General features: G+C 58.3%; 1 protein-coding gene across 4 annotated transcripts; it reads left to right on the top strand.

Annotated features, from left to right (window-relative positions):
- The first annotated feature begins 1,153 nt into the window (after positions 1–1,153).
- LOC124517856 (brain-specific serine protease 4-like) lies at positions 1,154–24,679 on the top strand. Of its 4 annotated transcripts, XM_047087491.1 has the most exons (11): positions 1,154–1,276; positions 2,816–2,917; positions 3,946–4,149; positions 15,816–15,917; positions 17,762–17,980; positions 20,480–20,724; positions 21,214–21,240; positions 21,580–21,751; positions 21,990–22,267; positions 23,420–23,577; positions 24,235–24,679. In XM_047087491.1, the coding sequence occupies exons 5-11, from the start codon at positions 17,895–17,897 to the stop codon at positions 24,463–24,465; spliced, it is 1,197 nt and encodes a 398-aa protein (XP_046943447.1). In that variant the 5' UTR covers positions 1,154–1,276; positions 2,816–2,917; positions 3,946–4,149; positions 15,816–15,917; positions 17,762–17,894; the 3' UTR covers positions 24,466–24,679. The 4 variants fall into 4 exon arrangements, with proteins under 4 accessions (XP_046943447.1, XP_046943445.1, XP_046943444.1 ...); XM_047087489.1 differs by lacking the exon at positions 2,816–2,917; XM_047087488.1 differs by lacking the exon at positions 1,154–1,276 and having other exon boundaries at positions 1,318–2,917.
- Positions 24,680–26,144: the final 1,465 nt, after the last annotated feature.

The raw sequence follows: 26,144 nt of genomic DNA, 5'->3' as shown, positions 1-26,144 counted from the left end.
AAAATTAATAAAAGGAAACCTCCTTTAAATGGAGCCGGGAGGCCAGCAGGGGGCAGTCTCAGCCCGGTCACAGGTGAATAGCGGACCCAAAAGGGAGACTCACACCTCGCAGGTGGATGCTAATTTACTACCCTACCACGAAGGTTTTCTCCTCCCCTGGCAACAGCCCAGCCAATGAGAGCATGTCACAGCCCGGCCATGGAGGGTCTGTCACAGCCTAGCCAATGAGAAGATTCCAGTTAGAAATCCGTTTACTGCAAGGGCCTTTTAGTTTACAACAGCCCTCCCCACCTCCCCCTTTCTTCCTTTGTTCCCTGACTCGCCTGTGCCTTAACCTTCCGGGGCTGAGGTCGTTGAATGTGGAGTTGGGAGTAAATGTACCAAGCACATCGCCCCGACATAACAGACACAGAAATCTCAAGCATATAGATAATAGTAAAAAGTAACAAAATTATTAGTAAGGGACACATTTTTATTTGCTACCTTTGTTTTTAATGCGATCTATTTCGGGGCGCCTGAGCGACTCAGTCGGTTAAGCGCCTGCCTTCAGTTCAGGTCATGATCTCAGTTTGTGGGTTCGAGCCCCGCGTCGCGCTCCGCGCTGACAGCTCAGAGCCTGGAGCCTGCCTCGGCTTCTGTGTCTCCCTCTCTCTCTGCCCCTCTCCCGCTTGCGCTGTCTCAGAAATAAATGAACCTTAAAACTTTTTTTTTTTAATGCGATCTATTTAACGGTAAGTTTACAGAATTCAGTTTTTAAGAATGACTTTTAAAGATCGTGCACATCTGACGGCCAGCTTGCAAAATTCTGAAAATGTAACCAGGGGCTCCAGCGACTCCGGACAAGCCGTTGCCAGCACACCATCGCCGCCCCCCCCCCCCCCCCAATTTTTGATGGTTCGCATTCGGCCTCTTGCGCGGGGCATCTAAGAGCCGGGAGACTCCGGGCCGGGGCGGCAGGCGCACCGCCGGGCTCCGCTCCCTCACCACGGCCGTGGGGCGGACGCCTCGGCTCCGAGCCCGGGGGGCGCTTTCCCTTCCGCTCAGCGCGGGTCCGGGTCCAGCCGCGCACCCGGCAGCCCCTGCGGCCGGAAGTCGGCCGGCTGCCTTCCCGGCTGCCCCCGCGCGGCGGCCGCACTTCCGCCGGCTGGGCGTCCCGCGCGCGCCTGGTTTGTTTGAAGGGAGGCGTTGATTAGTCACCGCGCGGGGCTGCTTGTCTTTTCCCGGGTTCCGAGTCCGGCCGGATCAGTGCGGAGGGACGAGGGGCAAGAGCTTCCTCGTGAGTCACCCTGAAGCAGCAGCGCCCGGGAGATGGGGCGTCCGTACGGGGGCGGACCAGGGCCAAGCCCGGCCGGCGGGGAAGCTGGAGGCCTGGGGGCGGGAGCTTCTGCTCCCGGGGCGCAGGCCTGTGTGCGTGGCCTTGGGCAAGACATTTCGCCCTTCTCGTGCAGCACACTCTGCCGCACACGCTGCCCTTGCCCCCCTGGCCCCGAACCCTTGCTCGGGGGCCCGCAGTGCCCCCCGCTCCGGAGACGTTTAGGGCAGCGCTGCCGCCAGCCTGACCGGACGCGGCCCTCCGAGTCAAACGCTGGCTCCCTGAAAATACCGTCGAAACAGCCTGTAGCTAAGACAAAACTGAGTCCGATGCTTCCTTCTCTTGTTCGGGGAGAGCACTGTCTGAAAGGGTAGTTAGTCGAGAGGAGGTAGAGGGGCAGAGTTGGGGTGTTGAGGTTTGGGGCCAGGCTGAAGGGGGGCTTTTTGATGCAAGATTTTTTAAATTAGGGTTGGGTAAGGATCGGGTCACATAGTTCAGGATGTGTGGTCCCGGTGACGTGAGGATTTCATGAGCCTTGGAGCTTCAACTGTTGCTTAATGCTACCTGTCAAAAGTTGGGACGGTTTTCAATGGATTTTTGTGAAGTCGGAGAGTAAGGTTATTGACACCTTTTGTTTTCCTGGGCAGGTGTTTCCTGACATCATACAATAACACAGTCAGGTTGTTTTGCCTCAGCCAGTATGAGTCACAGCCTTCTGTTGTTTGCACCCACAGAAACCCTGTATGTGGTTTGGTTGTGTGTAAAATGGGGATCATATTGCAGGGGGATGGGGAGGAGCTGGGCACGCCCTGAGAAAACCAGGGTCTCAGCCTCTGGTAGCCCAGCAGGGCTTATAAAAACGTCTGAGTCCTGAAAAACAACCCTTATCTCAAAAAGGAAAAGGGAGCTCCAAATTGAAATGAATAGGTGGTTATTTATATGTATATCAATAAACAATAGACTAGATTTATTATTAATTCCTTATTACTGTCCACCAGCCAACTGCTACTCAAAGCACATAGTTAGGGGTGGTTGCATTTACCCTGTAGAGAGATGTGCACGTTCATGTGATTTGTGCCGTGTGGTCAGGGGTTCAAAGCTAAGAATGCTCCAGGCTTCTCAAGATGTTAAAACATCCCTGGGGCATTTGGCTCCGGGTCTTGGTACGTCCCTGCTCCGGTCTGTGAGCTCATTTCCTCATCTGTACAGTGGGGAAGACTGTGCTTTGGGCAGAATAAGGAGGAAGTGAGGCCATAGGTTAGCCAGCAGTTGTTGGAACTGAAGTCCACAGGATTCTAGAGCAGCGTTAGCCCTCACCGGCATGGGCTGCCCTGCACTTTGTGGGTCTAGAACAGACAGAGGGCCCATAGTAAGCAAGCTGGAAAGGAATGGGAGTGTTAACCAGTTTGGAAGAAAGCAGGAGAATGGAGGTGATATTAACCATTCTCCCAGCTCAACCTGGTTCCATCCATTTCCTGCACTGCTCCCCACCCCACCCACCAGGACAGGTGCAGGGACAACATTAAACATATTTAACAACCAGTTTGAAACCATGAAAACAGGCTTGTGGGAGAGGCTTGGAGCCCCCCACCCCCGTCTCAACAGGTATTAATGTTTTTAATTGCTAGAGTTGGTGGGGGTGGGGGGGCTATGGGAGCCGGGTATTTAGGGAAGTCCCTGTTTAACCTGTAGTTGACATTCAGTTCGGGCCCTATCAGGGCCTCCCGGCTAAAAATGTGCCTGCGTAGGGAAGTGGGGGTCCCAGGTGTGGGGCAGGCGGAGGTGGGGGCCTGGGTAGGGGGCAGATCCTGATCAGGTGAGCCTTCTGTGGTCACCAGAGCAGTGGGGTCTCCTGGTGAGAGCTGGGCTCTACCAGGGAAGCTTCAGCCTCCTGGGGCTCCTGGGCGTTTGAGGGGCGCCCTCGCTGAACTTTGCTAGGTTTGCATGTCCGCCCATCTTAGACTTGGGGAACTCTTTCCCCTTTCCTGTTCCTAGGTGACACATTTCCTGTCCTCTCTCCACACCGGTGCTCCGTCTTTCACAACACCTTGCTGGTGAACTCAGCTTTGACACCCGTCCTTAGCAGCTGGAGGATTAGTTCTGCCCTTAAGGGCAAGAAAGACTGGGCCTTCCAACCCTGCCGATTCGAGGGAAAATATTTGTGTTCTATTTCTTCATGATAAAGAACAGAAAAAAAAAATCACTACACAGCTCTAGAAAAGTCTTTAGAAAAGAGAGTAGTTCGACAGTACATGTCAGATAAGTTTATAAGCTAGTGATTTTCCTACTAAGAATGTAACTTGAGTGAGAAGGAAAGCTGGTGAGAGCAGATAAAAAAGGGCCAGCCAGATGTCCAAGGCCAGATAGTCCCCTTGCTTGCTTTTGGCTTCTGTAATCTTGCTTGCCCCCACATCAGCCAGCAGCCAGGAACCGGAAGACTGATTGTACTAGTCCCACCCAACCCGGAAACGCTTAGGTATAAAGGATCAGTAAAACCCGAGCCGGGTGCTCAGCTTTGGAGGTGACTCCGCTGGGACGGCACCGGTGCGAAATAGTCTTTTTTAATTCCCTGAGTGTGTGTCGCTTGTCTTTTCCTCGACTATTTGCTGTAATATTTTTGGTGCATTGGCCAGGAAGCCGACAGCCGTGCTGGCCCCTTGAGTCACCACTGTGGGAGGCCACGGAGAGCCCACTCATCGCGGGGCCCTGTGATAAAGGAAGGTACGCCACCACCTTGACCGCGACCCTCACCAGGCCCGACAGTAGTCAGCCGTCGCTGTTTTCAGACGGACTCCAGGGGAGTCAGAAAATTCTGCCAGGACGGGACATCGGATCGGGTGAGTGTCCCCGAGGACCCAGCACCGAGTTCAGGCCCGCCCTAGGACAGGGAAGTCCCAGGTGGAAGTCTGTAGTCTGTCTGAATGTGTGTGTGAGTGCTACACGGTCTCGGCCAAGGAGCCTGAGTGGGTCCTACCCTGTGATTCCTTGACAGCCTCATACGGCTCAAGGCAGAATCAGGTCCGCCGAGGCCTGATCTGAGTCGGGTTTATACTGACCTGCCAATGTTAAGAGGCGTCTGAGTACCTTCGAGGAGAGCGGCCAGGTGGACGAAGCGACCCCTTCCCTCGTGTTTGTCCTGTGACACCGCACATTGGGAGGGACCCATCTGGGATACCAGGAATGGGGGGGGGGTTCCTCAAAACCAGCTGTTTTGGAATGTGTGATAAGAATTTTAAAAAGGGATTTTCAGGTGACTGTGGGGCCAGATTGACCCCCGGGAAATTACGAACCCTCTCTGAATTAGAATGGCCTGCGTTTGGTGTAGGCTGGCCCCCTGAGGGCACCCTAGATGTCCCCCCAGGCTGAGCTGTTTATAAAGTAGTTACTTGAGACCCCGGCCACCTGGATCAATTCCCATACATCGATCAGTGGTTGGAAATAGCCCAAGTCAAGCCTCCTTGGGTTCAGTAAAGGACAGTGTAGGGTCTTAGTGGCACGGGCTGAGAAGACCTCACAACAGAAAAAAACGCCCCCGTCCTCGAAGAAAATTTAGACATCCTTCCTTTTCTGCCACCCTATGCCCCCAGAGTCCCATCAGTCGAGGGAGGGGAACCTCGCCTGGCTGACAGTCCACTCCCATCGGTCTCACCCCCGCCAGCAGTCAGCCCGCCCCCACCAGGGACACCTGAACCAGTAGGAAGGTGCCGTAGGTCCACGGCTCAGGGTCCAAGGCCCCGGTGGCAATGCAGATGCCGTTGCAGGAGATGGGTCCGCAGAGAATAGGCCCCGATGGGACCCTTTCTACTACCAACGGTTCTCCACTACTGACCTCCTCACCGGGAAACACCACACCCGCCCAACTCTGAGAGGCCGCAGGCGATGATCTTCTAGAGTCCATATTCCAGACTCAACGCCCTGCCTGGGTCAACTGTAAGCAGCTTCTGCGTCCCCTTTTCAACACAGGAGAGCGCCAGCGAATTGTCACCGAAGCCAGAAGATGGCTCCCGAGTCAAGCACCAGATGGACAACTAGACGTTGAGGCTTAGGCACGGGAGGCTGTGCCCAAAGAGGAACACAGAAGTGGGAAGGGCCAGACTAGAAAGATACCGACTGGCCTTCCTCCAAGGGGTAAAAGCAGGGACCAGACAGCCTACCAACGTGGCAAAAGTATCTGAGGTGTGTCAAAAGCCAGAAGAGAGTCCGGCTGACTTCTGTGAAAATTACGTGAAGCCTTCAGAGTTTACACTCCATCGACCCAGAAGCCCTCAAAAACCAGCACATGGTCACTGCTGCCTTTGTGGGATAGCCCCGTAGTGACATTAGACAGAGGCTCCAAAAATTGGAAGGATTTGGTGGAAAGAACGCCACCGAACTATTGGAAATCGCCAACAAGGTTTTTGTAAATTGGGGCCAAGCTGCCAGAAAGGAGGCGGACAGCAGAGTGAAACAGAAGGCAGCTCTCCTGGCCGCGGCCTTGGGGCGACCACCCCCTGTGGAAGGGCACGGAAACCACAGGGGGCTCAAGAACAAAAAAGAAGGGCGCTGCTGGGATGGGGTCAACGTGTCCGCTGCAAGGAATGCGGACCCTGGAAAAATGAATGGCCCAGCCGCCAAAAAGGGAAACCAAAAGCTTCTACTCCACCGAGATGCTACCAACCAGAACCACCCGAGGCCGACCTGATCGGTATCCAGCTGGGCCCCCATGAGCCCATGGTCAAAATGAAGGTGGGGGGCCAGACAATAGACTTCATGGTCGACACGGGGGCCGAACACTCTGCGGTGACACACAGGGTGGCACCTCTGTCGGGTCGAGAAGTCACCATCGTAGGAGCCACTGGGATGCAAACCTGAAGGCCATTTTGCCGTCCCTGACAGTGACCTGGGAGGTCACCAAGTAGTTCACGAATTCCTGTATCTACCTGACCGCGCACTGTCACTGTTAGGTAGAGACCCCCTAGCCAAGATGGGCGCTCAAATAGCCTTCACCTTGGATGCACGGACAGAACAGCACCTAAATGAAAAGGCCCAACCCATGGTTTTGTCCCTGACGATTCCACGGGATGAGGAATGGAGATTATATACTTCCCCTCTCGGTGAGCCAACTGTGGCCCCCGAGCTAGAAGCTGAATTCCCTTCAGTTTGGGCAGAAGGAACCCCCCTCTCATCTGCAAAAAACCACTCCCCCTCCAGTATTAATTGACCTAAAGCCTGGGGCCCAGCCTGTCAAAATATGCCCATACGTGATCTCATGGGAGGCTCACCTGGGGATCCAGACACTCTTGGACAGGCTACTCAAACGGGGACTGGTACAACGATGCCAGTCCCCGTGGAATACGCCCCTGCTGCCCGTGAAAAAGCCGGGGACAGATGATCACCGCCCTGTGCAGGACCTAAGAGCCGTAAATGGAGCAGTCGTCAGGCTGCATTCAGCATTGCCCAACCCGTATGCTCTGCTAGGACTCATACCCTCTGAGGCAGGGTGTTTCACGTGTCTAGATTTATTTTTTTTTTTAAATTTTTTTTTTTCAACGTTTATTTATTTTTGGGACAGAGAGAAACAGAGCATGAACGGGGGAGGGGCAGAGAGATAGGGATACACAGAATCAGAAACAGGCTCCAGGCTCCGAGCCATCAGCCCAGAGCCTGACGCGGGGCTCGAACTCACGGACCGCGAGATCGTGACCTGGCCGAAGTCGGACGCCCAACCGACTGCGCCACCCAGGCGCCCCCACACGTGTCTAGATTTAAAGGACACCTTCTTCTGTCTCCAGCTAGCGCCTAATAGCCAACCCCTATTTGCCTTTGGATGGGAAAACCCTACCACAGGAGGAAACGAACAATTCACTTGGCCTAGACTGCCGCAAGGATTAAAAAATCCACCAGCCTTATTCAGTGGGGCACTGGCATCTGACTTAGCCAGGTTCCTGGGACGGGACCTAGGATGTGTCCTCCTCCAGTACGTGGACAATCTCCTGCCAGCCAGTCCCAGGCGGACCCAGTGCTGAGAGGGAACCAGGGCCCCACTGAGGCCGCTAGCAGAGGTGGGATACCGGGTGTCAAAGAAAAAGGCACAGATTTGCCCGTAGGCAGTTAAATATTGGGGCTTCAGAATTACTCAAGGCAAACGGGCGCTGCGAGCCGAAAGGAAACAGGCAGTCTGTGCCATCTGGTTCCCACTCCTCACTGGCAGGTCCAAGAGTTCCTGGGAGCAGCAGGATTCTGTCGGATATGGATCCCAGGGTTCTCGGAGTTGGCCGGACCTCTCTGTGAGGCACCAAAGGGGGAAGAAAGGGCACCCCTTTTCTGGGGCCCTCATCAAGAAAAGGTATTTCAAAACCATAAAAACAAAACTCGCAGAGGCCCCGGCCCTGGGACCTCCAGATGTATCACGAGATTTCAGTCTGTTCGTACGTGAAAGCAGTGGGGTGGCCCTGGGGGTTCTCACCCAGGACTTTGGAGCTTGACAGAGACCAGTGGCATATCTTTCAAAGCAGATTAACTCAGCTGTGGGAGGACGGCCACCCTGTCTGAGGGCCCTGGCAGCCACCGCACTTGTGATCAAGGAAGCAGGCACACTCGTGTTGGGGCAAGACCTAAGCTCTGAGGTTCCCCGTGCTGTTATTACCGTGATAGATGCCGGAGGGCAACGCTGGCTAACACGTGCTCGGATGACAGTGTCGGGGAGCGCTGTGTGGTCCCACGAATCAGATCGGGAGCCGTAGAAACTAAACCCTGCCACTTTCTTGCCTGCAGCGGCAGGGTCCCCAGAGCATGATTGTCTAGGGGTCCTTGATGGAGTCTTTTCCAGCCGATCCGACCTATCAGACAGAGCCTTACAAAATCCTAATCTCACCCTGTACACCGACGGCGGCAGCTTCATGAACGCCGGTTACACAGGAGTCTCTGATTTCGAGGTCACAGAAGCAGAGGCCCTTCCACAAGGACGACCAGCTCAAAGAGCAGAACCGTGGGCCCTAATGAGAGCACTAGAACTCAGGAAGGACAGACAGGCCAACAGACACGCTGACTTGCGCCATGCCCTTGCCACTCTACCTGCACGTGGGGCCCTACACAAGGAGAATGGACTTTTGACCACAGGAGGGAAAGAAAGAAAAAATTGGGAAGAAATCCTAAAACTGCTGAGGGCAGTCTGGGAACCGAGGAAGGTAGCAGTCATCCACTGCAGGGGACACCAAAGGGGAAAGGACTCCGTGTCGGAAGGTAACTGACGGGCGGACGCCGCAGCTAAACAAGCAGCGGGAGAATGAACGGCACCCTCGAAAATCACGCTGGCCCCGGAGCTGCCGGCTTCCCCAAGGTACACGATCCAAGAGACAAAATGGGCACAGCAGGAAACAGGAGGCCAGACGGAAGGGTGGTGGGTACTTGCGGACCAAAGAGTCTGTGTACTGGAGCCGCTAGCCCGCCAGGTGGTTCCCAGCAGCCTGAGCTCCCCCACCCGGGAAGAACCGCCCTTGAAACCTTATCGGGTTGTTACTATGTAATCGCTCGGCTCCCGTCCTTCTGTGCCTCGGTCTCTCAACGCTGCCTCCTCTGTGCTCAAAATAACACCAGACAGGGCCCCACTGGACCCGTGGGAATCCATTGCTGCGGTCAGGCACCCTTCAAAGATTTGGAGGTAGGCTTTACCGAAATGAGAACCGGCGGAGGATACGAATTTCTTCTGTTCATCTGCACGTTTCCGGGCTGGGCGGAGGCCTACCCCACACGCACCGAAAAGGCAAGAGTAGTAACCAAGGCCTTGCTAAGGGATATCATCCCCAGACGTGGAATGCCGTGAACCATGGGCTCAGACAGGGGCCCGGCTTTTGTGGCCGAGGTGATGCCTAAAGTATCCCTGGGCATCCGATAGAATTTACACGCAGCCTACCAGCCCGAGTTCAGAGAAAGTGGAACGTATGGAACCGGACCCTTAAATCAGCCATGGCAAAACTGCGTCAGGAAACTAATTTGCCAGACATACGACCTCTGTCTAGCTCTTCTCCGAATACGCTGTACACCCCGGGCAAAAATCGGATCCTCCCCATTCGATACCCTCTCTGGAAGATCCCCTCCACTGGTCAAATTCAAGTCAAATTCAAGGGGGACCTGACAGAACTAGGGAAACAAGAATTAGGGAAAACTATTTGGGATACACACATGGTGACGGACAGGATACCTATTTCCCGTGGGATAGCTGTACATCCCACAAACCTGGGGATCCGGTTTGGAGTAAAGATAAGAAAAGGAAACCACTCAAACCTACCTGGAAGGAACCCTATTTCGTTGTGCTAACCACGCCCACGGCCCTCAAGCTCGCAGGACTAACTGCCTGGATCCACCATTCTCCAGTAAAGGCGGCCCGCCCGTCGTCTGACAACCACTTGGAATGGAAAGGAACTGCGCGAGCCAGAACAGTCCTCTACAGACCACCCTTAAGAGCACAGCGCCGATAGGCGGCCTGCAGCCGACCCCTGAGGGCTCTGGGTAAGCAGAAGCTTGAGGAAATCACCAAGCGACCTCAGTGACCTCCAGCACGTCGTTCTCGAATTTCCCTGTCATCCCCTGCCCGTTTCTTTTGCCATGCTTGTCGCCATGCTGTCTGCTTAGGGCTGACCCAAGTTACTCCACAGACAGGCGCCTCAGTCACTGACTCCTGTTAGCCTCCCTCTGCTCACTAGTGTCAGGATGCCTCGTTCTCCTTAGGTGTGCACGATCTGAGTTGTGATAGATGTCCTCTGCACGTTGTTCTCTGCCTTTAGAACCGTCTCCCAGCCCAGGAAGGGCTGGCCCTGTCTCCCGTCCCCGTGGCGCATATCCCTGTTCCTAACCTGCTCAGAAAGAGTCTGCTCGCTCCCGCCATGCAGATGTGTGACCTGTCACTCCCCGCCTGTCCCCCAAGGCCCGAAGAGCCACTCTGTGCTCCCCACCCCTGGACCCCATCTGTCGTCATGAGGGCCAGACTTCTGTAACAGACGCACGGGGTTGCACTGCCTGCTACCCCACTCGGCCTCCTACAGAGGCCACTCCTTTCCCTGTGCCCTTCCCGACTCCTGCTCCAACCCTCCGGTCCTCAGAGGTCAAACGACACTACCACGTGTCCCTGTGCCACCGTGTACCCCCACGTGCCGGACAGATGTTATACCAGGAGGGTCACTCCCTGTACCAGAAGCAGGAAAACTTATTGGACGGGAAAAATGAAAATGAGACGTTACTGGGGGCTGCCCGATCCGACCTGCCCTGATGCTCCCCGTGCCTGTTGGGTCATCCTCCGTGGGAACATAAATCAGGTAGACCACTTGTCTTAGATCCCCGACTGGACCAGATGTTAAATGCAGCTCATCGCCTCCTCAGTGCTACCAATCCTGCCGGCTCTGCTTGTCCGCGGGACCCACCCGTTAGGCAGCTAGTCCGATAACACAGGCCCCTGTAAATGTTACCCTGCTACCAAAAGACCCAGAGCCCTGCACGGTGAGACCTGTACCAACTGGAGTCGAACTGCCCCCAGTGGCTCCCAGTTGCCTGACAGACAAGAGGGGAACAGAGCCATTTGGCATTCTGACCATTGGCCAGTGCAACCAAACTCTTGACAGTCAGGAGCTCAGTCATCTTCCTACGAGCCAAGCCTGGTGGCGACCCCTCCCAGGGCTTCTCTTTATCTGTGGGACGGACGCCTCCCTATGTCTGCCAGCGGACTGGACGGGCACTGTACCCTGGCCTTCCTCCTCGTAAGATAAACGTTGTTCCCAACAATCAGTCTCTTAGAGTACCCGTGGCAGCACATACTCGCTCAAAAAGAGCCACCCAAGTCATCCCCCTGCTGATTGCCTTAGGGATGCGGCAGGGGTGGGCACTGGAGTAGGAGGAACCGCGTCCTCACCCACTTACTGCCATGAATTGTCCAGGGACCTAACAGACGGCACAGAACGGGTTATCGAACCTCTGGTGGTGTTACAAGCCCAAGTAGACTCCCTAGCAGCGGTAGTCTTACGGAACAGAAGAGGGCTGGGCCTCCCACTGCTGAAAGGGGAGGACTGTGTCTCTTCCTGAACAAAGACTGCTGCTTCTGTGTCAGCCAGTCAGGGACAGTCGGAGGTATGGTCCACAGGTTAAGGGAGTGAATCACCAAACGAGGCAGGAACAGTTCCTCCTGGAACTGTTGGAGGAACATGTAGAATTGGGCGTCCTGGCTCCTCCCTTAGCCGGTCCTCTCCTGGTGCTTGTCACAGCCCTCCTGTTTGGTCCTTGTGTTCTTACTACGCTAACCAGGTTTGTTTCCTCCCGCCTGGAAGCTGTAACACTCCAGATGGACCGTTCTAGCTGTCGCTACTCTCCTTTGGATGGCGAAGAACCCTGGCTGTCACTTTCCTCCCCTCGACATCCGTGTCCAGGGGGAAGAAGCCAGAGCGGCCTTTGCCCCTCCCCCCGTGGCAGCAAAGGGCCCCCTGGCCCCCACAAACTGATTTTCTCTAAGCCTGCTACAGCAGCTTGAGAATCAAGAGTGGGGAATGAGAAGGAAAATTGGTGGGAGCAGATAAAAAAGGGCCAGCCAGGTGTCCGAGGCCGGGTTCTCCCCCTGTATGCTTGCGGCTTCTGTAATCTTGCCCCTTACGGCAGCCAGCAGCCAGGAACCAGAAGCTTGACTGTCCTAGTCCCGCCCAACCCGGAAGCACATATGTATAAAGGGTCAGTAAAACCCGAGTCCGGGTGCTCAGCCTTTGGAGGTGACTCCGCTGGGCCAGCACCGGTGCGAAATAAACAGTCTTTTCTGTCCCCGAGTGTGTATCGCTGGTCTCTTCCTGGGCGCCGAGTTCTTGCTGTAACGTGAGGAACTGATGAGAGATGTTTCTTAAGGATTTGTGAACAAGGTGGTTGACGGAAGCATCATATGCAACAGTAGAAAGAATGAATATCCAGTATCAGAGGACGGGCCTTGGGTCACTTACACAATGGAATGTTATATCGTATTAGTAATCATATTATGGGTGAATAGTTTACGGACATGGGCGATACCAAAATGTGTTACATTTAATAAGCGGATTGGGGCACCTGGGTGGCTCAGTTGGTTGAGCATCCGACTTCATTTTGGCTCAGATCGTGATCCCAGGGTCGGGAGATCGAGCCCCACATCGGGATCTGTGCTCAGTGTGGAGCCTGCTTGAGATTCTCTCTCTCTCTCTCTCTCTCTCTCTCTCTCTCTCTCTCTCTCTCTCTCTCCCCCCTCTCCCCCTCCCTCTCCCCCTCCCCCTCCCCCTTCTCCCCTCTCCCCTCCCCCTTCTCCCCTCTCCCCTCTCCCCTCTCCCCTCTCCCCTCTCCTGCCCCTACCCAGCTTGTGCTCACTGGTTTGAGCACTCTCTCTCTAAATAAAATAATAAAGATAAAAAGCAGATTAAAATAATGTAGTAGTATGATAGAAATAATACAGAAAGGGAAAAACAGAATTTGTAGCCTGCTCTATTAAGTACAAATTTGTAAACTGTTTGATTTCATTAATTCATTCAACAAAATACACTGACGATGTAACAGTAACAGGTTAAAAATGTAATTTACAGTGCGCCTGACTGGCCTGATGGAGGGTGCAACTCTTGATCTCAGGGTTGTGGGTTTGAGACCCACATTGGGTCTCTTTATTTATTCATTTATGTATTTTGGTTTCAGGGGTAGAATTCGGTGATTCATCCCAACGGGTGCCCTCCTGAATCCCCGTCACCTGTTCAGCCCATCCCCTACCCACCTCCCTCCTTCAACCCTCAGTTTGTTCTCTCTTTAAGAGTCTCTTATGGTTTGTTTCCCTCTCTTTTTTCTTGTTCTTTCCCCCGGCCACGTGTTCATCTGTTTTGTTTGTTAAATTTCACATACGAGTGAAAATATACGGTATTTGTCTTTCTCTGACTTACTTGCTTAGCGTAATACACTGTAGTCCCATCCACGTCATTGGGAATGGCAGGGTTTCATTTTTTTCTTTTTGTCAAAATAGTATTTATTTATTTGTAAATGTTTATTTTGAGAGAGAGGGAGAGGGAGTGCGAGGGCCTGAACAGGAAGGGCAGAGAGAGAATCCCACACCGTCAGCACAGAGCTCCACGCAGGGCTGGTCCCATGACCCTCAGATCGTGACCTGAGCTGAAGTCAAGAGTTGGATGCTCAACCACCTGAGCCACCCAGGTGCCTCAAGGTGTCATTCTTTGGGATGGCTGAGTAATATTCCATCGTGTATATATCACATCTTTATCCGCTTATCAGTCGATGGACATTTGGGCTCTTTTCATAGCTCGGCTGCTGTCGAACAGCCTCGCTCTCCATTGGCAAATTTAAAACGAGAGCGGGAATGAGGGCGCGGGAAGAGAGAAGTAGGGTCATTCAAGTGGTTGTCTAGCTCACCCAGAGCTTCAGACAAGGGGAGCGGCCCGGCCCCTTGTCTAGTTGTTAACTAGTAGGTTTGTGTTGCGGCTGCCGGCGGTATGTTTGTTCCAGACGGATGTCTTTGAAATGGACGCTTCTGCGACCCAAAGCTTCGTGTCAGGGACTCGTGTTACAAATACACATGCTGGCCTCTGCCCCCAGTGCCTGACCCTGGGCTCCTTAATCCCTTGGAATTTCCTGGGTGGCCGGAGTGTCTTCTAGTTTGAGGAGGCGGCTCTTGGTGGGCTCCGGATAGCTCCCGGGCGAAGGCTGGTCACTAGAAAGACCAAACCAAGATTAGAAGCTTGCAACCTCCAGCGCCGTCCTCCAGGGGGCGCAGAGGGGCTGGAGATGGAGTTGAGCACCAGTCACGCCCACGTGATGGGTCTCCATGAACATCCCTAAGGTGTGGGGATCCGAGGCCTTCCAGGTTGGTGAACACATCCACGTACCGGGAGAGTGGCGCGCCCCCACGCCACGACACGGTGGCTCCCGCGTTCGGGATCCTTCCTGGCTTTGCCCCGTGCCCCCCTCATCTGGCTGTTCCCTGGATCCTTTATTACATAATCAACTGGTAAACATAAGTGTTCCCTTGAGTTTTCTGAGCGATCCTAGCAAATTCTTGAACCCGAGGAGGGGATCCCGGGAGTCCTGGATTTGTAGCCAGGTCGGGCAGAAGTGTGGGTGATGAGGACCCACCGCCTGGGATTGGCGTCTCTGAAGTGGGGGGATCTCATGGGGCCGAGCCCTGGCCCTGTGGGGTCTGTGCTAACTCCAGTTGGCGTCTGCATTGAGTGAAATTGGAGGACACCCAGCTGGTGTCCACAGAAAAGGAGAATCGCTTGATGAACAAAATCCTACATAGCCGGGACCAGACAGCACTTTGCGTCTACAGACAGCTGGTTTTTCCTCTCCAGTTGGATGTGGGCGGGAGGCACGGGGCGAGTCAGGGACGGTCCGAGCCATGCGGCTGGAGCGCCCAGGGGGATGGTGCTGTTCTCTAAGATGGGGACCCCGGGGGTCGGGGTTCCAGGGAATCTCAAGGTCCCCTACTTGTCCTCAGCACCCAGACTTGGGCTGTGGCAGGCTGCCTCGTGTCTCACCAGGCGTGCTGGGCCTCCCTTCACCCCAGCCCCCAACCCGGATGGGTGTCCCCGTCCCAGCCACCGACCTAGGCCCTAGAGCTGTGTGTCCTCCTGGCTGGAGAAACCACACTGACTTACCCAGAAGCCATCAGTCAGCCGTAACCAGCAGCCATGCACTGCCCCGGGGGGTGAGGGGGAGGAGGAACGTAGTCGGAGGTGGCTCTCCACCCCGCGGGGGAGGCCGGGGCTGGTTTTCCGTGCTTCCTCTCCGCAGGCATGACGTGGCTACGCGGGTCACCTGGGGGGCTAGTCACGGCTTGGTAGGAAACCCCCAAAGGAAGGGCTAGGAGCACCTGTTAGTCCCAGCTCTGTTACTGGATCTTGTGCAGCATTCACTTCCTTTCCATGAGTCCTTGGCCATGACTTCTGACCTCGAGACTGAGGTCCTGCCCTCTCTTCTTGGGCCATGAGTCACTCCTACATCACCACGAGTACTGGAAGCTGCCCAGCCTGGCGATGGGCACCCAGCGAGTCAGCTCAGCCAGCTTGCCCGTTGCCCTCTGTCCTCCTTCCCAGCAGGCTCCTCTGGGCCCGGCCCTCCCCAGCCCAGAGCTCCCCTCTGCTTCCTGGTGGCAGAGAAGTGCCCAGCCCTTCTCGGCTGGTCTCTGTCTCGGTGTCGTGGTCAGAACAGGTTCCAGTGGGTCCCAGGTGGGAGGGGGAGGGATGCCGGAGTGCTGGGGAGTCCAGCTCTATTATGAGCTGGTAAGGTGGTGGATGACGCTCAGGGACATGCAGGGCAGAACTTCACAGTGGGCCGTCCGGGGGCGGGGGAAGGCCTGTTTTGTGGCCTTTGGTGGTATGTCCATTGTCCCGTCGTGCACGGCTGGTCTCAGGACACTGCTGTGATGTGAGCTCTTGCCAACTTCCCACCAGCTTCACCATCAGCTCCTGCTAGCCAGTCGGAGCCCTTGTTAACACATCCCCGTGGTAAACGTGCAATTGTTTTTTTTAAATAGGCTCCGTGTTCAACGTGAGACTTGAACTCGGGACCCTGAGATCAAGAGTCGCACGCTCTACAGACTGAGCCAGCCAGGCGCCCCAAACATGCTATTTTAAAGGTAAGCAGGCAAAGCAGAGGGGGCTCCAAGTTTACCTGTGACCAACTCTTACCCACTAGGCCAAGGTCTTGTGCATGGAGAAGGGGGGCAGTAGAGGGGTTTTCCACCAACCAGAGAAGCCGTGTGTAGCCTGGGAAGTTGGGAGTGGAGGTGAGGGGTTCTGGCCCCCAGGGTGGGCCGTCCAGTGACGTTTCTGCAGGAAGACTGACCACCTTCCTCCCCGGAGAGTCCCAGCCCAGGCCGACGGGTTATTTTTCCATGAGAACCATAGGAGTCAATAGGGGAAAACGGGATCAGCTCTAAGAAATCCAGCGTACGGCCAGCTTTTCTGAAGGAGGGATAGGTTGTGGATAAATCCGGACTGAGGAGGCTGTGAGGAAAATGTGGGGCCCGGGGTGTGGGAGCTGGGCTCGGGTGAGGTGGGGCTCCGAGTGGGACCTGGGACCTGGGACCTGAGACGGGGTTGGAGCCACTTTGGACCCAAGTCTCCAAGCGGCAGGGAGCCCTGTGTGAGAGCCAGGAGAGTTCGGGAGTGTGATTAGACCAGGGGAAGGGCATCCCCAGTGATGACGCCGCGGTCAGTGAGCAGTGTCCTCGAGCGTCCCCAGGGCCTCGTTAGTGCCTGATGCTGCTCACGGGGCCCTGGGCGCCTCGCGACCACCAGCCCTTCAACCCGAGCAGCCCCTGCTCCCTCGGTCGGTGGTGGCAGGCAGGGCGGGGCCGACCAGTGCTCCTCACAGATGGATAAACTGAGGCTGGGCTTGGAGGAAGGAGCCCGTGTTCGGCCGGCCCCTTGGGGCGCTCCGCTGGCTCGCGTGACGGCCGGGGAGACCGGGGCACGGGCGGTGTCGCCTGATGGGCTCGGGTGGGCGGAGCCACACACAGCTGGGGGGCCACTCCGCCCGGGGGGCCCACGGGTGCCGCCACTTCCGGCGTTCACGAAAGAGGACATTCAGATTTTCTCCCCCGTTTTTTCACGTGGAGAATACGCCCGATTTGCCGTGGTGACCAGCCCGAAGCGCCCGCATGGGTCCGAGGCGTTGACCACCTGCTTCAGCTGCACAACTTTCCATCTTCCCCGAGGACTCTGCCCCCGCCCCCACCCCCACTTCCTGTCTCTGGGCTTGCCCTTGAGGGACCTCGCGGAAGTGGAACCCTGCAGTATTTATCCCTTTGCGCCTGGCCCTTCACCGAGCGTGACGTCCGCCAGCTCAGCCGCGCCGTAGCCGGTGTGGTAGCAGGTGTGCGGCAGTCCGTCCTTTCTGTGGCTGAATGACGTGTCTCACTGGGCGGAGGGACCACGGCTCGCTTATCCCTTCGCCCACTGACGGACATTTGGCCGTTTCCTCTCTGGGGCTCCCGTGCCTGGTGCTGCCGTGAACGTGCGTGCCGGTCCTGCTTGGGCGGGCACCCGGGGGCAGGCCAGGTGCCACCCAGCACCCGCCGTGAGAGCTGTCAGCCCCCTCCCCACACCCCCCAGGGCCCCTGGTGGTCCGGCGGCCTCTGCTCCTGTGCCCATGAGCTGGTTGATCCCTGGCCCCGGAACGGCCTCCCCACTTCTGTCCCCGTTTCGTCCCCTGCACAGGGAGGCCCACTGGGTGGGGTCGGGCCCCCTCGGTCCCCGTGCCTGTCCTCTGCCCCAGCTCGGATCTGCTGTCCCACCCGGCAGACCCTTTGCTCGCACCTTCCCCGGGGCCGGAATGACCTCTGACTACACCTGGAAGACTCAGCTGGAGAGATCGCCATCCTCCCTGCCCCCGTCCCCCTCCCGGTTTGGTTTCCCTGTGATTCTATCATCCGTCAGACTAAACGACTGATGGATGGTGTTTCTCTCTCTCCTCCAGCGTCCCCAGCGTGCGGGCAGGGGCGGTCTCCGGTCTGCTCGCCCCTGTGTCTCCAGCACGCCCGGGTGTGAGATGGCGTTGGTGTGCCACTTCTTCGGGCTGAGCCCCGCCAGCCCCAGCTGCCACTCGTGCGATGCGTCCGCAGCCCTCTCCGTCCTGCACAGCTCGCTGCAAATCATCGGTGGCCCTGCGATGGCGTGACAGGCACCGGGTGGCAGGGTGGGTGGCAGGGTGGGCACCTGGTGCCCAGGCGAGGACATGCCCAGCCGGCACTGCTGGTGTGGCTTCAGCATCCAGTAGGCGCTCCGTAAATGTCTCCAATGAATGTCAAGTCACGCCGGGGCCCCCACTCTCTGGGAACTGGGGAGCCGGTCTCTGGGGCCCTTGCTGAGCCCTGGTGCCCGACAGCCTTCACTGCCTTCTCAGGTCTTCCTGTGGCTCCTACCGGGTCCTTCTCCTGGAGGCCCTCTACCTGGCCACCCTTTTCGGGGACCAGTGACATCTCAGGACACGTGTCTGTCCCTCGGGTGACCTCGGCAGTGGCCCAATTCTCAGGAAACGTCATAATAGGACACTGGGGAGGCTGCATTCTGGGACAGCTGGTCCCTGGCACAATCCTCCCGACACCTTGCCACGCTTGTTTATTCATTCAGCAAACACCCACTGAGACCCGGAGTGCACCAGGGCCATCCTAGATCCCCAGGGTGTGCTGGGCCACCTGACACTGCCCCTCCCCTCGGGGCGGGGGGTCACAGCTCCCAGCACCCAGCCTCTCGTGGCCCTCCAGGGGCCCTGCCCGCCTCCGTGCTTCCCCACACCCCCTCCCCCGTGCTGAGACTCCTCACCATCATCACTTGCTCACCCGCCTCCCACCACTGAGGAGATGCCTGCTGCCCGAGGGTAGGACCTGTGTCTTATCCGTGGTGCCCCAGTGCCCAGCATGGGATCTGACGTACAGCCGTGGCCCAATAAATGCCTAGTTTCAGGGGAGGCCAACCACCTTCGTTTCAGGAAGGCAGCGGGTTGGGGGAGCCTGGGGCTAGCCGTGGAGTAGAGACGGCCCAGGGTTGTGAGCAGGCGGCGGGGGGGGGGGGGCACCCACAGAGCCTGCCCTTCACCTTTGCTGCTTGGCATGGGTGTTCTCCGGCAGCTCCCCGCCCCCCGTCCTGGGACAGAATAATGCATCAGCTGGGGGCTGTTCAGGGCTCCTGCACCCTCATCCTTGGCTTGTATTGGGGCGGGATGGGACAGGGGGCTCACCCTGATGAGAGGGGGCGTCTGGCTGTAGTTTAACCCCGAGTTGCCTCCTGCCCTTCTAGCCGAAGCCGGAAGGGGGCAGTAAAACACACTAGCGATCCCTTGTGGCTCCGGGGAGGTGGTCGGCTGCAGGCTCCTGCCACCTCTCAAAGCCCCAGGGTCTGAGTGGGGACGGCACAGGGGTCACCCCTACCCCCAGGCTGTGGGGGAGGAACATGTTGGCCAAGCCGGGGCGCTCCAGAAAGGCTGAGGCGGTCTGCCCAGCGGGGTGCGCCAAGTGTCTGCCTGGAGGGCCCCCAGCTCCTGCCAGCACCCTGTCCTGCGCCCCAGCCCGGCTTCGTCTCTTCTCTGAGCCCCCCTACCCGCCTCTGCACGCCTCTCCACTGCTCCCACTTGCCCTCCGGGTCTCCGCTTTCTGGGCGGTCTTCACCTGCGGCCCTGCCAGGGTCAGGTCCCTCCCCGGTCAGGTGCCTCCCCAGCCCACCCCCCTCCGCTCCTAGGACCCTGGGTGAAAACCATCCATCCCCTGGATCAAGATCCCTCGGGATCTACCGGGTCCGGTCCAGTCTCCCGCCTCCAGATTGGGGTTCAAATCCGGCTCTACCTGTCACCACGAGCCTGCTCGCCCCCAGCCTCAGTTTCCTCAGCTGCAGAGCGGGGACAGTGAGGGAATTTGAGGAGGAGGGTGTGGCGAGGCGGGGCACCTGGTACACTCTCCTCCCGCTGTGTCTCCCACCCCTTCCCCGTGCGAGGTTTGTTGATCTGTGAATGAGAGGACGGATACGCAGTGGGTCTAGGACCGGAATCCGTCTGCCCTCCCTCTGGGGGTGGGGGACCCCGGGGCAGCACCCACCCGGGCTCCCTGCTCCTGCATAGCCCAGCTGCCCTTTGACCCTTAGGCGTGCAGGGGCCGGGCCGGGCTGTGGGAGACGGTACCCCAGCCCTTCCCAGGCAGCCACGTCAGTCGGCCACCTGGGCACCTGCCCGGGTTTCCCCGAAGTCCAGGTGAGGGGTGAGTTGTTGGGCACCCGAGTGACAGGACCCACATGACAGGTGGCCACTGGGGGCCTGATTCATGGCTTTCTGGGAAGTGGGTTAACGGAATCCCAGGGCCCAGGGCCTGGTCAGGCCTCCTGGCTGAGTCACAGTGGCCCCTGGAGGAAGGAGCTGTTACTGAGCCTCTGGACAGCCCCGTGTTCCCAAGGCCCCGGGACCTCCCCACGACCCCACACCCTAAGTCTTCCCTTCCCCACACAAACTGGGGACCATCCCAGTCAGTGTCAAGGCCACTGGCCTGCACCACTGGGCCTGGGTCCTGCTCCTCCAGAGGCCAGACTCTGGGCCCACAGCTGGAGCCCAGGTCCTGGGCCCCCAAACCAGTCCACTGCTGGTGGGGGGTGGTAGGGATCTCAGCCAGAGCCCCCACCTGGGCCCCCTTAACGGCCCATTTCCTCCCCACAGTCCCGCCCCACCTGTGACCTACAGCCTGGGGTGGCCGGACCGAGCCACTCACTCACTCGGGGGACTGGTCCAACGGCATTCCACCTCCCGGGATAAAACCTGGGGTGACCTGTGGGGAGCTCTGCACACAGCTCTCCCAGCCGCGCCCGCGCCCCCACCGGCCATGGTGGTTTCCAGAATCCCCCCGGCCCTGGGTGGAGGCTGTCTCAGGATCCTAACCCCCCTTCTGCTTCTGGCTTCTGCAGGTGAGTCCTGAGGCCCCTCTGCGCCTCCCTCCTCTGTCCCCCAGGGCCACCCCCTCCCCTCCCCCTACTCAGCACTGGCCCTCCGGGCCCTGCCGGGACCCAGTCCCCCCTCCCCCTCGTGCTCGCCTGCTCTCGGCCACGTCCGGTGGCTGCCGGCAGAGGGCTGCAAGGAGGCTGCAGTCCGCCGCCTCCTCTTCCCTCCCGGCTCTTGGGACCGTGAGTGTCCTTATAGGCCTCAGGCTCGGGGGTTGAGAGGGTCTCCCTCTCTCACCCACCCCCACCCCGTGAGAGGTGTCCGGCAGGTGGGATGGAGTCCTGGCTCAGGTTGCCCGACAGGAAGCTGGTGGGAGGTTAGCGCCCCGGCTTAGGGCCGAGCCTGAGGCTTCCGTCAGCCCTGCCCAGGCTCCGGGAAATGCCCCGCCCTGGAGAGACACCCCGGGCACCGGGGCTCCTCTCTGCTGGCCTGACCCTTCCTTCTCTTGCCCGCAGCCTCCCTCCGTGCTGCCAGGATACCTGGTGAGTTGGGGGGGCCCTGGGGGAGGGCTTGAGGGGAGGGGCTGCGTCTGGGTCTGTCTGTGGGGTAAGCAGATCAGAAGGGGGCGGTGGGGCCCGAGGGGAGCCCAGCGGGAGAGGAAGGCAGGCAGCAAAGAAGGCCCAGAAGGCAGAGCAGAGACTCTGACTCGGAGGGGAGGGGCCCAGGCAGCGAGGGGAGCACCAGCAGATGAGGGGAGACGGGTGGCCAGCTCGTGGGGAGGGAGAGGAAGAGAAGGGCCGGGGAACGAATGGTGTGGGGCGTGGGCAGGGTAGGATCGTTGTGCCCCTTGGATGACAGAAAATGTGACCCTCGTCCGCCAGCACCCGCAGCTTGTGGGAAGCCCCAGCGGCTGAACCGGATCGTGGGCGGCGAGGACAGCACTGATGCCGAGTGGCCCTGGGTCGTGAGCGTCCAGAAGAACGGAACCCACCACTGTGCGGGCTCCCTGCTCACCAGCCGCTGGGTGGTCACTGCTGCCCACTGCTTCAAGGGGTGTGTGCGACCGGTCCCCTCCACTTGATGCCCCAGGCTTCCTGCCCCGGACCTGGGCTCCCCACTCGGCACCAGCCCCGGGTCTTTGTCCGGCCTTGGAGCCTCTCATAGAGGAGAGCGAGCCTGCTTCTGTTTCGGGGACTTCGAACGCATGTGGTCCCCCAGACACTCCCTGCCTGACCCTTCCCCACCACCCCTGGTTCCTGGCTGACCCCACCCCCTTTCCTGTTTCCCCCAGCAACCTGAACAAGCCGTCCCAATTCTCTGTGCTGCTGGGGGCCTGGCAGCTGGAGAACCCTGGCCCCAGGTCCCAGCAGGTGGGTATCGCCTGGGTGCAGTCCCACCCCGTGTATTCCTGGAAAGAGGGCTCCCGTGCAGACATCGCCCTGGTGCGTCTGGAGCACGCCATCCGCTTCTCTGAGCGAATCCTGCCCATCTGCCTGCCTGACTCCTCCGTGCGTCTCCCTCCGAACACCCGCTGCTGGATTGCAGGCTGGGGGAGTATCCGTGATGGAGGTGCGGCTTTTCCCCTGCCACGTGGCCAGGGGGTGGATGGGGACAGAGGGTGGCAGGCGCTCAGAGACACAGGTACAGTGGGCAGCAAAGGTTGGGGCCAGAGGCATAGCAGAAGGAAAAAGACAGACTCTTCTTGTGACGACAGAGACGGAAGAAAAAGTGAGCCGCGATCCAGAGGTGTGAAGTCCCAGAAACCTAGGTGGACAATTTTAGGTCCTTTCTAGTTAAAGAGTATCTTGGGTATGTTCTGAGGGAACAACAGCCAGATCAACGAGGCTATTAAGTGATCTAGGAAAGGCTGGAAGGAGGCCTGTATGGGGCCTGGCTGAGTACATGAATGTAAAACAGCCCTGAGATTCCAAAGTGGGAACAGGCACCCCCTGGTGGCAGCGTGCCATAATTGCAGGCAAAATTCCCAGAAGGAAGTAGGCTCCATAATTGGACAATATAATTGTCAGACCAAGTCTGGAGGTCTGGAAAACATCATCTAGAGACACAAGGCAGATAAAGTAAGAGGCAGAGAAGCAGAAAAAGGTAGGTGGGTAGATAGATAATGGGGGTGATAGAATAGAAAGATAATGAGTAAGCAAAAAGTGTCAGAAAAATGGGATTTTAACCAGATTCCAAAAGAAATCAAGGGAAATGACACCAGGTGTCTGGCGATCCCACTGAGTCTGAGGTTGCAGACAGCCTCCCCATCGTCATCCTGCAGGGCTCTTTTGAGAACTGGAGTTATGAGCTGGGGAGGGCCTACAGACCAACCGTAGGGCCTGCAGTCCCCCTAGGGTGTGGGGGATTCCTCGAGTTCCAGTAACGTTCAACATTAGGGGATCGTTTACTGCACCCTTCCTCTGTGGCCGTCCATTTCCTCTGCTGGAGACTAGTGCTTGGGGCAGGACAAGCCGGGACCAGCAGTTCTAACCGTTTTGTGGGCATCAGGGGACTCTTTAAAGATTCAGAGTCTCACGCGGCTCGTTCACGTTCGGACCCAGTAGGTCCAGAGGTGCGCAGTCTCGGAATTTGGGTTTTCCGCAGGCATTTGGGAGTCTGACGGAGTTGATCCGTTAACCTTTGAGACTTGCCTCTGAGGGAGAACGGAGGGGCAGCAAAGAGAGGGCTTTCCAAGCCTGACCCTGTCCTCCCTGCCCCCAGTGCCCCTGCCCCACCCCCAGACCCTGCAGAAACTGGAGGTTCCCATCATAGACTCGGAAGTCTGCAGCCGCCTCTACTGGCGGGGCGCTGGGCAGGGAGCCATCACCGAGGACATGCTGTGCGCTGGCTATCTGGAGGGGCGGCGGGACGCCTGTCTGGTGAGCACCTGAGTTTTCCCACTTTTGTCCCGCTGAGCTCCACCGCTGCTCCCCCCCCCCCCATCAGCTGAGACCTGTAAGTGCCCCTAGACACCTGCAGAACCTGGCCTCTGCTTGGCTCAGTCATCCGTCTGTTCGGCCACGCAGCCACGCACCAAATGTGTACTGAGCGTCTTGAGCGGGCCAGACCCACTCTCTGGGAGCCTGCCTTCTGCTCAGAGGGGTCCCATGCCCTGGTCCCCACCAGCTCCATCAGCATGGTGGAGGGCGGCAGGCTGGTAGAATGGTAGCACCCAAGCTTGGACGCTGGAGGGTCCTGGTTGCAATTCCTAGTCTGCTGCCCACGGATGCCAGTCTGGGCAAGCCAGGGCTTCCCTCTGAGCCTCGGTTTCCTCATCTGTAAGGCAAGCAACGGTACTCCCTGGCTTGGGGGCTGTGAGGGACAAGGTCTGGCACAAAGTGCTTCTCACCAGAAGCGAGCCTGAGGGCCTGTCCAGCTTAGCCCTCCCGGCCCTGGTGGAGTCGCAGTACCATGGGGGGTGTGTGTGCCCCCTTGACCCTCACCCCAGGGAGCCGTCCGTCCCCCCACTGTGTAGGGTCCTGGGCTCTGCCCAGCCCTGACCCGCGTGGGTCCCTAACTTCCCCCCCTCTCTGCAGGGTGACTCCGGGGGCCCCTTGATGTGCCAGGTCGAGGGCACCTGGCTGCTGGCGGGCATCATCAGCTGGGGCGAGGGCTGTGCCGAGCGCAACCGGCCCGGCGTCTACATCAGCCTGGCCGCCCACCGCTCCTGGGTGATGAGGATCGTGCAAGGGGTGCAGCTCCGCGGGCACTCACAGGGGAGGGGGCCCGCAGGGGAAGGCGCGCCCTCCCCGAGGGGCCCGCGTTAGGGACCTGGGGAGACGCGGCGGCCACGCCGTTGTAAGTAAGCCATCTGCCTCCGGGGGGCGCCCGCGTGCCGGCACCGAGCGGCCTCGCAGCCCGCCCGCCGGCGCGAGCGCCTCTGTGTGTATGTATATACATGTTAATAATTTTTACAGTTATTTGTACCCCGCCCTCATATCTTATTTATTCCTCCAATTTCAATAAATTATTTATTCCCCCGTTGCTGTTTTCCTAGGTATGACATTGGGAAGCAGGGTACGCTTGGGGTTAAAATGGGGGCAGGTCGGGATGAGTTTGGTCGCCTGGCCAGGGACCCAGGTGTCCTGTCCACCTGCGTTTCAGTGTTCTGACCCCTGGCCTTTGCACTTCCTTTCTGTGCCCCCCTGCGACCAGGAAGAAAGGAGGCAGGAGGCCAGTGGACCGGCTCCGCCAGTGGAAAGGGGGAGTGCTGGCTGGGGGGCGGTCCAGGCCCCCAACCTGCCGGTTGTGTTTCCAAAACTGGGCTAGCTGGGAGAAGCCCGCCCCTATGAGAGTGGGATGTCCCCTCCCTCCCCTCAGCACCAGGCCTCCCGGATTTGGGGCCTCTACACCCCCAGGAGCTGGCTCCGGAGTGACTCAATGCCGATTCTGTGAGTCCTCCAACAAAGAAGGGAGCCAAACGATGAGACAGCAGGTCCCCAGGCCCTGCTACATCTCGGGCTTGAGTCACCTGGCCTGTGCCTACAGCAGGTGGGACCAAGTCCCAGGCTACAAAGGGATCTGCCCGCTTCCCCGCTGGCTAACACCCCCTTCCTCCAGGACTGCCCTCCCCCCCCCCTTCTGCAGCCCAGGCCCTAGCCTCCTGGACCAGCCCCCCATCCCACCCCCGGCCCCACATCTGGAGCCTGACCCAGCCCACCTGGGATTCCCGGCAGTGAGTGAGATATGCGGACCCGGGCTCTGTGGTTGACCTGAGACTGTGAATTTCACATAGTTCACACACAGAGATTCATTCTAGGGCGCCTGGGTGGCTCAGTCCGTCAAGCGTCCGAATTCGGCTCAGGCCACGATCTCACGGTTGATGAGTTCCGGCCCCGCATCAGGCTCTCCGCTGTCAGCACAGAGCCCCCTTCCTATCCTCTGCCCCTCCCCGCCTCAAAAATAAACGTTAGAAGAAAAACATTAATTCTAGAGCGAAGAGGTCCAGTCCTGCTAGAGGAGAGATGATCGCGCTCTGCTTTCACCGTGTCTCCAACTGGAAACGCGACGTGCGTCTTCGAGAAGGCAGCGGCGGGCAGCGCAGGGTTTTGGCTTGCCTGCCGTCTGGTACCCTCGCACCCTTTGCTGGGAGGACATCTGCTCCTGTAGTTTGGTCGCCCTTCTGTCATGACCAGATCGCAGCGGATGCTGGGGGATCGGTTTGATTAAAAACCAAACACTGAACGGGCCTCCTGCCTGCCTGGGAACCAGCCTTTTCCTTCTGCCGGTTCCCACATCACAGGAAGTGAGCGACTCAGGTGAGCGCAGAATCCACATCCCGGCCCTCCCCCCATGTCGCCCTGTGCCTGCCCCTCCCCCTGCCCTCAGCTCTCGCCTTCTGCCCCATCCCCACCCCCTCCCCTCCCCCAATCCGCCCCCTGTTCCTCGCCCCCAGGTTCTGCCCCCATTGCTTCCCCTCCCTCCTCTGCCCCTTCCTGCCAACGGC

This window comes from Lynx rufus, unplaced genomic scaffold (genome assembly GCF_022079265.1).
Source record: "Lynx rufus isolate CCGP_SWC_20201006 ecotype Redwood Valley unplaced genomic scaffold, mLynRuf1.p SCAF_23, whole genome shotgun sequence".
Taxonomy (NCBI): domain Eukaryota; kingdom Metazoa; phylum Chordata; class Mammalia; order Carnivora; family Felidae; genus Lynx; species Lynx rufus.
The sequence above is the reverse complement of the archived record's forward strand: the minus strand, read 5'-3'. Positions and strand labels throughout refer to the sequence as shown.

Excerpts from the sequence above, each read along its gene's own strand:
- LOC124517856 (XM_047087489.1), top strand. The coding sequence starts at position 17,895 with ATGCGTCCGCAGCCCTCTCCGTCCTGCACAGCTCGCTGCAAATCATCG. Across the intron at positions 21,241-21,579 it reads CCGTGCTGCCAGGATACCTG|CACCCGCAGCTTGTGGGAAG; the intron begins GTGAGTTGGGGG and ends CTCGTCCGCCAG. Across the intron at positions 22,268-23,419 it reads GGGGAGTATCCGTGATGGAG|TGCCCCTGCCCCACCCCCAG; the intron begins GTGCGGCTTTTC and ends CCCTGCCCCCAG.